Genomic DNA, 13,752 nt, shown 5'->3' on the forward strand with positions numbered 1-13,752 from the left:
ATGCGTGTGTGTGTGTGTGTGTGTGTGTGTGTGTGTGTGTGTGTGTGTGTGTGTGTGTGTGTGTGTGTGTGCATATGTACAGTTAAGCCATGAAATGTCTCTCTGTCTGTAGGGGATTAAAGGAGTTTCAAACTGACAGCTCTTGCTGGCTTTAAAGAGGACTCAAAGCAAGTGTGTATGTGTGTGTGTGTGTGTGTGTGTGTGTGTGTGTGTGTGTGTGTGTGTGTGTGTGTGTGTGTGTGAAGCTAAGTGAATGATCATTCATGGACAGTCCTAATCTTATCACCATGGCAACACTTGTATCCTCCAGACTGGCGCATTAACGCATTAACATTATCCTTAGTTTTTTTGACATTTATCTTAACAATGCTCTAAAAGAGATAGAAAGAGATAACCTGTCTTTATATAAAGGTCATATGACTAACAACAGACATTAAAATAAAATAAAATAAAATTAAATGAAGGTAATTACGAACGACTCTGACTAGAAGACTCATGAGAAGAACCACTCAATTCTGTTTCCCATGTAATGCACTGCATAGCGTCTATGAGAGTCACGTGACAAAAGAACGAACGATTCGGACCAGAAGATATGAGAGGTGAGCTGCTTATTCTGTTTATCAAAATATGTCCTTAGCTGCATTGTAATATTTTCATTACTGAAACTATAGCCAAGAGTTGTGTATGTAGACGTGTTAGCAGTCTGGTTATTAAAAATGTAACATTTTATTTAATTTCTGATCATAAGAACAAAATGAACTAAATGACTAAAAAAACTCATTTTGATGAACAAGATTTCAAACAACCGAGTCACTAAAATTATCCAAACTTCTCATCACAAACACACTGCTAAAAGGTCCGAACTCACCTGATCTGCTTTGCATAGTTGAGCTCGATCTCCGATCGCTCTTTGACAAATTTGGTGTAGCGCTCCACAAAATCTATACCCCACTGAGTGTGCTTCTCCAAGTTATCAAATTGATCCTAGAGAGGGAAAGACAAAGAGAGAAAATGGTTAAAAAATGAATAATCAGCCTTTAAATAAGTAACCATTTAAGTGGGTAATAAAGGTCAAATGAAACTTTCCCCAGTTCATAATGAGCTAGGTGTCATTGCAGTCTCAGCCACAGATACTTCACCTACAGTACACTATAAAGTGTTTGTCAGGTCTTGCATATTTATCTGGCCACGAGCTTCAGAATCTTTAGAGTTGCAAAATAATACAACTTGGCCCTTCACACGGCCACATACAGTAGAAAATTGAAAGCATCTTTTAATTGTTTTTTTGTTTTTTTTATAAAATATTGAATTAAAAACATGAAAGATTTTTTTTTTTGCCCTCTAACTCTATTAGCAGATAGTTTTGCTGATTTCCACAAATCAATGCTTGCAGTAGAATTTTATAATAATCTGTAATTTTTTAAATGAACACGATCCCAGTTGTCCCAATGGGGCTCCGATCATATGCTTTAGGCCGTGCTCCAAAAAGAAACTGTTCTATAGAGTAAGTAGCGTGAAATACAGATTTACTATCTCAGTATACTGTTTTTTACACATGCACAAGTGCCACATGGCCAAAGTTTCTTGATCACACTAAAACAATACCACCTAGGGATTTCTAACACCCGCCCATTCTGATAAAAAACAGGCCAAATTATAACAACTGTACCAAATCTCATAGTGTAGCTCAATTATATACGCCCTTAGTTCCACCAAAATTAACCTTATTTTTAATAATCCCAAGTGATAGCGAAACAATGGTAAATTCAAGTGCAGTGTAAGCCATAATGATACACACATCAGCCATAGAATTACACCACATAACGTTAATATGATCCCACAAGAAAGCCAACATAAACCCCCAAAAAAAGGTCGATGCTGACCACGATAGAAGGGTATCAGAGCACACAGTGCACCACAGCCTCCTGTGTATGGTCCATAGCAGGCAAAGAGTACAAGGTTGTTGACCGGGCCTCCATATTCCCCAGATCTCATTCTGACCGAGCGCCAATCAGATGCACCAGACGAACAATTCCGATCCACAGAGGCCTCACTCTAACCCACAGCACCCGAAGGATGCGGCGATAACGTCCTGGTGCCAAACATCACAGCACCCCCTTGGGCGTCGTGCAAAGCCAGAGCTGCCCCTTGGGGCACAAATAGAACCTAAAACTTGGGTAGTTTTAATGTTAACGGTTTTTAAGGGATCGTGGTTATTATGGTATGCGCTTCCTTATGTTTTATCAAATTGTAACACCTGTCAGTCTTCTATAAAATTTATTTCTAGCTGTTTTCCCTATAAGTTCTGTTTTTACTCTATAAAGGCCAGCCTTTGCTGCCAGCTCTCTCCTGCGTGCACAAACATCATTTATACAAATGTAACTTTCCAAAATCCTCAATATGGTTTAGAAAAATTTTTAATAAGTAGTATCCTATACAATTTTATGAAAAAAAAATTAAGTCCTGTACTATATATGGTAACATCAAAATTGAACATTTTTAGTAAAATTCTTCGTTCAAAACATTTCTGAACATGTTTATGTATGTAAACGATTACTCCCATAAGCAAATTTTAAAATACGCAACAGAAACAAAAACCAAAAATAACATGTATCAGCCCAAACCTGACAGGTAACTGAAAGTACCAAACTCTCCAGCAACAGAAGTCTGGCATTCACAGCTAGAGTGTCTGTTGTTTACAGGAAACCCCCGTTTATTCACCAGTGTGTTTGAAATGTCAGTGATATTTATGATGCCAGGTCTCAAGGTTTAAAGATGAATCAGATATTAGTCATACTGTATTTTTTTAAAATAACAAAACAGTCTTTAAACATTCAAAGCCCGTAAACACATTCCCTTCTCAAGAGTCAGTTTGTTAAAAAAATAAAAAATAAAAATCATAGAGCTGTTTTGCAGTAGAAGTGTAAATGACACTGAAAGAGAGTAAGTAAGAGAGAGATAGAGAGTGTGTGTGTGTGTGTGTGTGTGTGTGTGTGTGTGTGTGTGTGTGTGTGAGAGAGAGAGAGAGAGAGAGAGAGAGAGAGAGAGAGAGAGAGAGAGAGAGAAAGAAAGGAAAAAAGGATAGCCTTACAGTAAGGATCATCTTACGATTCAAATTTAGTTTACATTCTTTTGAAAGAACAGGGCAGAAGAAGTCGAAGTGAAATAAACGGGACTGACAGCAAGGAGGGCTAACAAGTGAAAAAAACAAATGGCACCATTTCTAAGAGTCATATTTAAAAGCCTAAGCAATAATGAAAGAATAAAAGACGCCATACTCTCTTGGCATCACTGAGACTTGAACACATGATGCAGCACACACATCCACAGAGCACATTACTGTAGTTACAGGCGTAAAGTATCTAATACTGATGTAAAATGTCAGTAAAATGTCTTGGGCCAAATCAGATACTCTAAATATAATTTATAGACTGACACCTACTCTATCTGCTGCCTTCAAATATGATATCAGGTAACATGATCTAAACTCAACTTTGCCACAATAGTCCGAGCTGTGGGACTGGGACTTGTGCGTTGCTTTTGAGCAAACAAAATAAAAGCTTTTGGTGTGGAATGTTTAGTCAGCCTGAATCCTAACCCTGGGGTCTTATCTGTCTCGTGGTTAATTTCAGAAGACAGAACACAGCACTGAGACTTGGGAGTGGAAAAGAAACAACCGGTCCAGGAATATCTGAGGCAGAGTAGACACACTGTGATGAAGTGACCTGCAAGGTGCAAACTACAGGATTGTAGCACTGCAGAAATTCTGTGTGTTCTATACACTGGATGTTATACACGGGTTACTTTTATAATAACTTCTACAAAAGACTTTTCATTTTTGCTCACATTAAATAACTGAAAAAGTTGATTCGTTTTAGTCATAACCAATGAAAAGTAACTTACACGCCCAGTTAGGGGGAAACCAATACAAACAAGTTTTTAAGTCATTTATTTTGTGCTAATTCTAAAACTGAGACACGGTAATAAACAGTATGTGAAAGGACTTCGCCATCTACCATTAAACTGAATATAACACAAACTTACGACTTAGTGTTTATTGTAGCCTGACAGTTTTTTTTTTTTACAACGGGTTTCTATTCATTTTTAACTCTAACAAATCTGACAATGACATTGAATTCTCATTCTTGATTTTATCCGAATGTAAAGGACAACTGCATATAGACGAAGCCACACCATGTGCAATGTGAATTGTAACATTTTGTAAGAGAAAAACAGTTTTAAACTTAATATCCTATCCTGATATTTGAACACATTTCTACAGTTACATGCAACAGGAAATAAAGGTTTGCCAACACTCTGACAGCTGAGCAACAGAGATCAGACGGATACTTTTATTTTATGGAAGTTTAGTTTTTCTTCCAATTTTCTTTTCCATCCCATTTCCCAAGCTGCAGCGAGCTCTCCCGCTATTATACTATAACCACCAGCCGGGGAGGATGAAGACCAACTGCAACTTTTCGTGCTGCGTCACAGGGCAGTGTAACATCTAAAGGAAGGCCCTCTATGCCCTATTTAATATAATTAGCTCCACGTTATTAACTAGTTTTGACAGTGGACATCCCATTCCAGCCAGCCAGACATAAATGACTGGAGCATCACTGGGATTTGAACTCACAATCTCCTGATAATAGTGCTAGTTTTTTTTTTTTTTTTTCGTTTAGTGCTGCACCATGTAAAAAAATTTGCATTTATTTAGATGCTTCCAGTAAGATTATATAATTTATATAAAACACTGACTATAGAGCTCTTGCAGTCACATGATCCTGAATCCAAGCATCTACAATTCCTCGGTCAGTCATGTCTTTCTTAGATAATACTGATAATACTGTCATGGAAAATAAATAATGAATTGTTCCCTAAATTTCCTCCTACGGATTTTACTGATCACGTGACGAGAAACAGGATAATGTGTACATTGAGAAACTTCGATTACTGGATATTACTGATTTTTATCAAGCTCCCGCTGTTCTTTACAACACTTCTGAGGAAAGTATGTTGGCAGATTGACAACTGATTGACAGTGATGTTTTAGCTTTCTCACCAGACATGATGTAACGTTAAACTATCATAATAAACATAGTTTACATTCTTTTATTATCATTACACTCCTCTGTTGTTAAATGTGTTATTAAGCATGTGCTAAGCATTTGTTAGTAAATGTTTCTGATCCTGAGGACTGACAGTGGTGTGATTAGCCGTTTGGACAGCCCTGGTCCATTAACCCAAGTATATCATGTCTATTGGATAGTTACTGTTAGGATTTATTTCATGATGATGTTACCTGAGATCAAATGGACACCACACAAGCACTAGTGATGACCATCAGAGAATCATCTTTTACCAGGATTAGCCTCGTTTCTCTGCTGGATGACAGATATCGCTTTTCTTTTTGTGTGAAATTTATTTTGATTAAAATAGCGATTCTACATATAAGTAAGATTTTATAAATATCCCGATTCGATATTACATTTGTCTGCAATTTTGTAGCAATTTAAAACCTTAAGTTTCATTATTAATTTAATGTAGCCCATTCCTTATAACATTTTACCACCTGTAGGGTTAGAAAGAAATAGTGACGTTTTATCTCCTGAAACACCTCCAATGTCTTAAATCCGGCTTCTAATGCACGCGAATTTGAACTAATTTGCACTGTGTAATGAGGAATTTGCTCACAGAGTTTGGAAAAACTGCAAATCTGGGACTTTTAATGTGCACAACTTTTGATAATGTAACAGCCTAAAATGTGTTTCTGTTGTGCCACTAGGAAGCTTCTGCATTCGATACATAATCGTTTATCTATATCTGAGGCTGATCATCTGATCATCAGTCACTGGTTGATCGACCGATCGATAAAGGTTTTCATCAGAACTGAAGACAAAATGGCAGGTTGGTTTCTGTGTCAGGTGTGACATCACATACAAGAGGTCCCTGCATAAAATCACATGCATAACTAACCTACATTTAGTTCTTTAAATTAAATATTCAGTTACACTTCCACTTTCATGCACCATCCTTTGTCAAGTGCATATGCAGAAGTGCCACCAGCACACTTTGTACATGCATTTACTGTAAACACGGTGCTGAAACTGTTTATTGCTCTTATGCCAGATTCATAAATAATGCACAAGTTTTCCAGCACAGAATGCAGCTGAATTACATCTGAAAACGCAAGCACGTCAGATGGTAAATGTGTCAAATATCTCCAATTATTTTTTGACTACAGTGTACAAGGAGCGTTCAAATCAAACTGGGACTTGTGATGTGAACGAAGGTGATTAACCGATCGACATGTACAGAAGACTTCGAGCACAGTTTGGTTATGCAGAAGATGCTCTGCAGTAAAACATCTGAATGGGGCAAATGTAAACTCATGTAAACATTGAGCTAGAGGAACGCTCAATCCTTAAAAAGCAAAGAATAAATTGTGGAAGAGACACATCTGTCTGAACACCCTTTGCACATGTCAGGAGCTCGTCAGTATGATGCATGAAGCAGATCATGATCATGGCACCGGGTGGACTGAGAAAACGTTCTACCCTAATGTAGAAATGAAGGTAGGTTTTTTCACTTTCGTAACCATGCATTTTCTTATTCTGCACGATCAAAAGTCCTGATTTGACTTAAACACACCTCATACTTAACCTTAATATACACTGACAGTGCTCTTTCCAAGAAATGACTTCTCTAAGCTCTCATTCGCAATTACAATAATTATGACAGGAAAGCACTTGAATAAATCCCCAAATGTCATGAAAAAGTTTTATTATTTAAAATAGCACCCAATCAGGCTGTTTATAAAGAGCACTTCCCCTTTCCGCCTCCATTGAATAATGACATCAGATACTTCACCCAAAGCAGTCCAGAATCTCTTGTACTGCGTCTAAAACGTAATTAACTCTTCAGTGTTACAGTTATCTATGTAGTGTTGTTTGTCTAACCAAGACTAGACAAACACTATCCTGAGACATGCCAGAGACTTCCCCATGCTGAATCCGTCCCTCCAGACAGACGGCAGTTTTAATTATAGTTCAGGATTGTTGGGCTCACCTTAGTTTGGCTCCAGCATCCACCCATCTTCTCCTCCACCATCTCCAAGTCTAAATTCAATCCCACGTCTCTCTCATACACTCACACTACCTCTCTTACAAGTTCGTATTCTCATCTCACGCACAGTCGCTCCGCGTGTAAAACAACCAACAGCACGCGCGTAGAGAAATTGCTATAGATGCACTGTTCACTCTCTCTCTGACAGTGCAGAGGACAGGAAGGAAAGAGCTAAGTCTGTGGATGTGTGTGTGTGTGTGTGTGCGTGTGCGCACACCCATGCGTAGACACAGGATGTGTTTGTGGGCTAATGCTCTAAATGTCTGCTTGTGCATTGGTTTTGCTCTGTCGTTTTGTACAGACCCTCCAAATACTTCCTGTCCAAACCTGAGACAAAAAGGTAATGTATAGTCAATATCTCTTTCTTCTCTCTCTTTACACACGTAAACACACACTCTTATGGATTTTATTTAGAGACATATAGGTTATCCCAACCATGTAGCAGGCCGGTGATACCGGTCTTGTCTTATGCGGAATACAATACCTGTATCCTGTTCCTTATTCCTGTTGTTTTACACAGTACTGGGTAAAAGCCTTTTTAAAGGAATTGTACAATACATTTTTAAACATTTATTAATATATAATACTATGAACGATGGTAAATGTTAACACAACCAAGACTCTCACTCTCATTCTCTTACTATACCACTTATCCCGGAGTCTATCCCAGGGGCGTTGGGGCATTAGGGTACACCCTGGTTGGGGGAAGCAATCAATCACTAGGCACAAATACACAAACTCACTCACATACTACGGGCAATTTGTGAACACTAGTTAGCTTTGAGTGATGCAAACTCCACACACACAGACCCAGGCCAGTAGAACACTCAACCACGTAAGTTTGGCATGGCAAGGCCACAGTCATAACCACTGCACCACCATGCTACCCCATTACCGAGACAAAAAGAACGTGCCTTGAATATAACTACATTAACCCTAGCTATATCATTAGGTATAATGTCATGTAGGTTTATGGGAACCTCTGCGAGAAGGTTGGTACAAACATTCTGCAGCAGTATGCATGAAATAGGGATGTATGACTTGTGAATAAAAAAACTAGGTGCCCTGGACATTGTCCTGTGGATACTAGGAATGGGAATCACTAGGGACCACTCAATGCGATATTATTACCATACCTAGGTGCTGATTCGATTTATACTATGATTCTGTAGCATAAATTTCCCAATTTAGTATTTTTTTTCCAGCTTTGGTTACAATTTTAAACCTTGAACCATTAAAAAAATTTTAATACATAACTATATAAACTCAAATGCAAAAAAAAAGTGGAGTCAGTGTAATGATAAGAAGTGGCATTAAAAGGTTTCAAGACCTTTTAGGGTAGTTTTGTAACATTACGTTTATTTAAGTTATATTTTAATTACATTTTCAACAATTAAATGTATTTGACTCTAATAAAATCAATTCAATTGATCCACTTTTGCCATTTAACCTCTAGCCTGATTTCACTATAGTAGTGAAATCCTACTGAAAATCACAATAGCCAGCAAACTGAAGGGGGGCATTACTTACAGTACTTACTCATTGTCTATACTGCTTTATCCTGTATTCCAGGGGACTTAGGGCACAAGGCGAGGCACACCCCGGACAGGGTGTCTATCCATCGCAGGGCATACACAGACACACACTCACACACTTATTCACACACTATGGGCAATTTGGGAATGCCAATTAGCATAATGTGCAGGTCTCTGGACTGTGGGAGGAGACCAGGGTACCCGGAGGAAACCCAACAAGCACGGGGAGAAAATGCAAACTCCATGCACATGAATGGGAATTGAACCTGGCCGGGAATCAACCCTGGACCCTGGAGGTGCAAGAAGACAGTGCTGACCACTACACCACCTGATGTGCCTCATTTCATTATAATAAATTTAAATAAAATATGTAGATTATATTTAACAAATGGGAACATGTTTTATTGCAACATGTTTTATTGTGACGGGCTGCAGAATGCAAGTTAAACAATAAAAAATTTGCTTGTTTTTGTAACAACCTCAGCAGCAACCTTATTTACCTTCTCATCTCATTTTTTTATGCTTTTAAGATTGTTACACAATACAGACTTACACAATTGTTACTACATATTGCGTAGACATCAGTATGTGAACCCCTGACGAATCCACCTAAGTGTCCTGTACAGAGCCCTGACCTTAACCCCACTGATCAACTTTGGGATGAACTGGAACCCCCGACTGCAGCCCAGGTCTTTAGTCCCAACATTAGTGCCTGATCTCCCTAATGCTCTTGAAGCTGAATGAACACAAAAGACACATGCCACAATGAAGTGCAAAGCCTTTTCAGTACGGTGGAGGTTACTCTAACAGAAAAGTTTAGTTATAGTAAGGGACAGGAGTGATAGTCAGGTGTCCACAAATTGTTAGCCTTACAATATATCGTCAAATAATGAATCATCTTTATAAAAGCTAAACACTGGCTTATATGTCGGTCTGTCTGCCATAGCATCTGGTGAGTTTTATAAAGCTTTGTTATGGTTTAGCCTCTCTAAGAAGATTAGCAATAATCAGTTTGTACTTCGGTCTTTTAAAGCATTGTATTTATTCTATTAATTGTATTTATACAGTATTGCACTGAATGACACAAAAACACCTCCATAACGTCTCCCCAGATTTGGGTATTGTCAGAAGCTGGGACTACAGTAGATACGCTTCTCAATGTATTCTTTAATTCTCATATATTCCTTTAAGTATTTTTTGGCTGTTTAGTAGCCATTTTGCACTTTGTGACCTTTCAGTGAGTTTTATAGGCACCTCCAAAAACTTGTACACACATCTGGTCATTAATAGGTAATTACCTTTTGTCAACATACACACATGCATACTGTACTGGTTGACGAATAAAGCACACTGACCTGGGAAAAATGTCACAACTAATCAAAACTAACAACGTGAGGAAATACTACAGCACATTCTTATTTTTAACTTAAACAGGGATGTATATGACTTAATATTTGTAGGCAGAGTAACCTAAAAATGTGTTTCTTGTGCTCTACATTTCCTTGTACTGCTTTCTATAGGTCAATATACAGTTAAACCTTGGATTGCGAGCATAATTCATTCCGGAAGTGTGCTTGTCTATCGAAACACTCGTATATCAAAATAGATTTCCCTATAAGAAATAATGGCAACTCCGATAATTTATTCTACAGCCCAAAGTATTCTTATAAAAATGGATACAAAATATAATGTTAAAAAAAAAAAATTACCCTACATTTTACCTTTAAAAAGAATCCTGACACACACACACACACACACGTGTCCATTAACGGAAACACATTAATGTGTGTGTTTGTGCCTGCATGTGTGTGTGTGTGTGTGTGTGTGTGTGTGTGTGTGTGTGTGTGTGTGTGTGTGTGTGTGTGTGTGAATGTTTGTGTGTGAAGCTGAAGTAAGCTACTTGTCTTAAACAGTAGCCCCCTCCCTCCTCTCAAATAATGTGCAGAAACATACAAACATATACATACACACACCCTAACAAAACCACTGCTCTGTCAAGAAACTTCTTTAACAAGGAACCTCTCTAATGACATTTGCGTGCGCACGTGCGCGCACACACACACACACACACACACACACTAACGGAATCACTGCTTGCTGTCAGAGAGAGCGACTCTGGATCTTTAACAAAAAACCTCTCTAATGACACTTGCTTTTGATTTACATGCGTGCACACATGGTCATAATGTTATAATCAACAGTACACACACGCACGGAAGCACAAATTTGTTATTGTTGAACAATAATTATAATAATATAATGTTAATTAAAATTTTATATAATTATAATATTATAAAACATATTAAATAATAGTAAGAATTATTTTTTTTTAAACAGTTCTGGTGCTGTTTTCTAGACCACCAACATTTAATTAATTTAGTCTGAGCTCTAGTTTTGTGTCTATAAAACAATAAATGTCAGAGAAGCACTGGATGTACTGATATTCCCAGCAGATGGACAAAGTAAAAAAACAAAACAAAAAAAAAACAGATTTGTTCTAAATCCCTGCTGAATCTGACCCAGACCACAGAACCAGGGGGAAAATATTATACTGACAGGTTTAATATATCTATGCTGAGATACTGTGATTGACATTGCTCTGTTTACTGCGTGCTGTGAGTTACTCTCTTATTTTTAAATCCTCTTAAAATTTAGTGTTGTGAAAAAATGTTGGATCTGTCCATATATTGTAAATAAATGCAAATTTGATGTTTGTGAAATAAAACGATCATTTTACTTCTACTGTCCTTTGAAGTGTTATAGAATGGTAAAATCTGTCCATGTGACTACAAACACTCAAGAGTTACTACTGAAGGTTGAGATTTTCAACAGTGAAGGACTTAATATTATACTAAAAAGGAAAATGCAGTATTTATACCAATTGATGGGACTCAGTGAGGAAACAATACCTTGGTAATGTCTTTTCCTCCTCCACACACACACACACACACACACACACTTCTGTATATCAGTCGAGTCTATCTGACACAATCCACGTAAAATAAAAATGGGAATACAGGAAACATCTGGAGCCACATAATTTGTCTCCTCTCTCTCTCTCTCTCTCTCTCTCACACACACACACACACACACACACACACACACACACACACACACAAGTTTTCACTGACCTGTTTTTACTCTCACACAGCAATTATAAAATCATTGTCTCTATTACATAGTGTACAATCTCGCTGCTCCCTGTGAAGGCCATATATTTGGGCAGAATGAGTATAAACCCAAGGTAGCAGCTGTCACAGTAAGAAGGAATTTCCCCCAATATAATGATGTCCTTTTTATAGTTTTGACAGATTTAAGAGGAGCAAGTGCTTTAAATCCGTTCTCTTCAGGTCTGTTTACTTCATGTTCTCTGGTTTTCTCTGCGGCTAAGACTAGGTGATACCTTACACTGCTAACTTTCTAGTAAATCGGCTAGTTATTGGCAAACAGCAATTTGGGATGCTAGTTTGAGATCCAATCTCAGGTAAGCCAGTTCACCCTCAAGCAATAAGACAATAATAATAATAATAATAATAATAATAATAATGTGCAACATACAAAATGTTATGATGATTAATACAGAATGGTAACTACAGTAAAGGCAGTGGAGCTCAAAGTTTCAGAGTTTCAGGTAAAAGGCAATCTCTGTTGGGAGAGGATGTGGTCTCTGATGCCTCAGGTATATAGTTAGATCCACTTCACCATCAACATCTGCAGCGAGTATTTGTGCACAACCAGTGCTGTTTTTGTGTGCTCAGCTGAACGCTCTTTATTCATAGACTTGCTCATCATTTCTCAGTTTTAAGCATGAGAATAGCTAACTATACAGTACCTAACAGGAGTGACAGACAGTCACGAGGAAGGGAGAGGGAGTAAAGATGGGGAAAAAAGAGAGAGTATATTTAACAAATGGAAGTCTGTCAGTGAAAGTGGCTGGTATAGTACAATGCCTTTGTGTTGTTGCAAATTATGACATTCCGTTGTTCTCTAATATATATTTAAAGTTATTGAATAATAGATGATATGCCTTATTACTCAATAGTGAAGTTTATCCACTAACAGTAAATGTTTGGGTGTTTCTCTGTATTTTGACATAAACAGAGAATACAGTCACCCTGAAAGCAACGCCTGCTGTGATGTACTTTCATGTAGTTTGAAGTACACTGTTGCATAAGTATGTTGTACTTCTGTAACATTAGAGGAGAAAGGAGACCTCTATCTGTACCTACATAGATTTCATACACAGAGGTGGAAAGTAACAAAGTACAATTACTCCATTACAGTACTGAAGGTTTTTTCATGTATCTGTACTTTACATGATACTTTTTTTTTAACTTGATACTTTAATAATACTTTTTACTTCTACTAAAAACCTGTACTTTTACTCCCCACGTTTTAAATTGCCACTAATTTTTTCACTTTTCAGCTGACAATCACACAAAAGTGCACTGATTTTCTGATCTCGATCTAAGTGTTTATCTTAGTACACCGTATCACAACTCAGCTGCAACCCATGTGGGAAGGACAAGAGCAAAACAGTTTACAGAAATGACTGGCATGTCAGCACACCTAAGTGTGAGTTACCTAGGCAACAAATTCTGCCCATTTTGGCTCTGTGCTGTGGATTCTTCTGGCTCCTTTTTTCAAGCCTTTCTTGTTAAAGCAATCAAGCTAACTAGATAGCATATAGAGTAAGAACGTTGTGTATTTGGCTTGTTTTTCATTACAAGTTTATAATGTTTTGGCACATGCGTTAACCTTATTATACTCTATATGCTTGAAGTATGTCTAGGTTTAATTACATAGACTACTTGCATTATACAAGGCAGAAATGGTAACAACTAGGTAGCTAAGCTACCTGAGTAAGTCATCCAGGCTTGGGTCTAGCACTGCCTCCAGTGGCTGGGGTTTTGACATTGGTTCAAATTCTTTATTCTTTGCATATCCCAGCTTGGGTACTGGGGTCGAGCACAGGGTTAGCCATGATTAGTCTCCCATGAAGCATACAGTGTGAAGGGCCTTGCTTAAGGGCCCACCAGTAGCAGTCTGGTGGAGCTGAGGCTTGAATCACCAACCTTCTCAAAAGTAATTA

The 13,752-nt window shown here is 37.8% G+C and overlaps 1 protein-coding gene across 16 annotated transcripts in view; it reads right to left on the reverse strand.

Annotated features, from left to right (window-relative positions):
• The window catches only part of LOC128508094 (formin-binding protein 1), a 92,679-nt gene that overhangs the window by 45,435 nt on the left and 33,492 nt on the right, over positions 1 to 13,752 (reverse strand). For 15 of the 16 annotated variants that reach the window (XM_053479336.1, XM_053479339.1, XM_053479338.1 and 12 more), the window contains exon 2: positions 869 to 984. In XM_053479336.1, coding sequence (XP_053335311.1) covers positions 869 to 984 — 116 coding nt within the window. Of the gene's footprint in view, positions 1 to 868; positions 985 to 7,068; positions 7,289 to 13,752 lie in introns of those variants that run through there. The other variant, XM_053479337.1, reaches the window with a different exon arrangement.

Source organism: Clarias gariepinus, chromosome 19, assembly GCF_024256425.1.
Source record: "Clarias gariepinus isolate MV-2021 ecotype Netherlands chromosome 19, CGAR_prim_01v2, whole genome shotgun sequence".
In the NCBI taxonomy this organism is placed as follows: Eukaryota; Metazoa; Chordata; class Actinopteri; order Siluriformes; family Clariidae; genus Clarias; species Clarias gariepinus.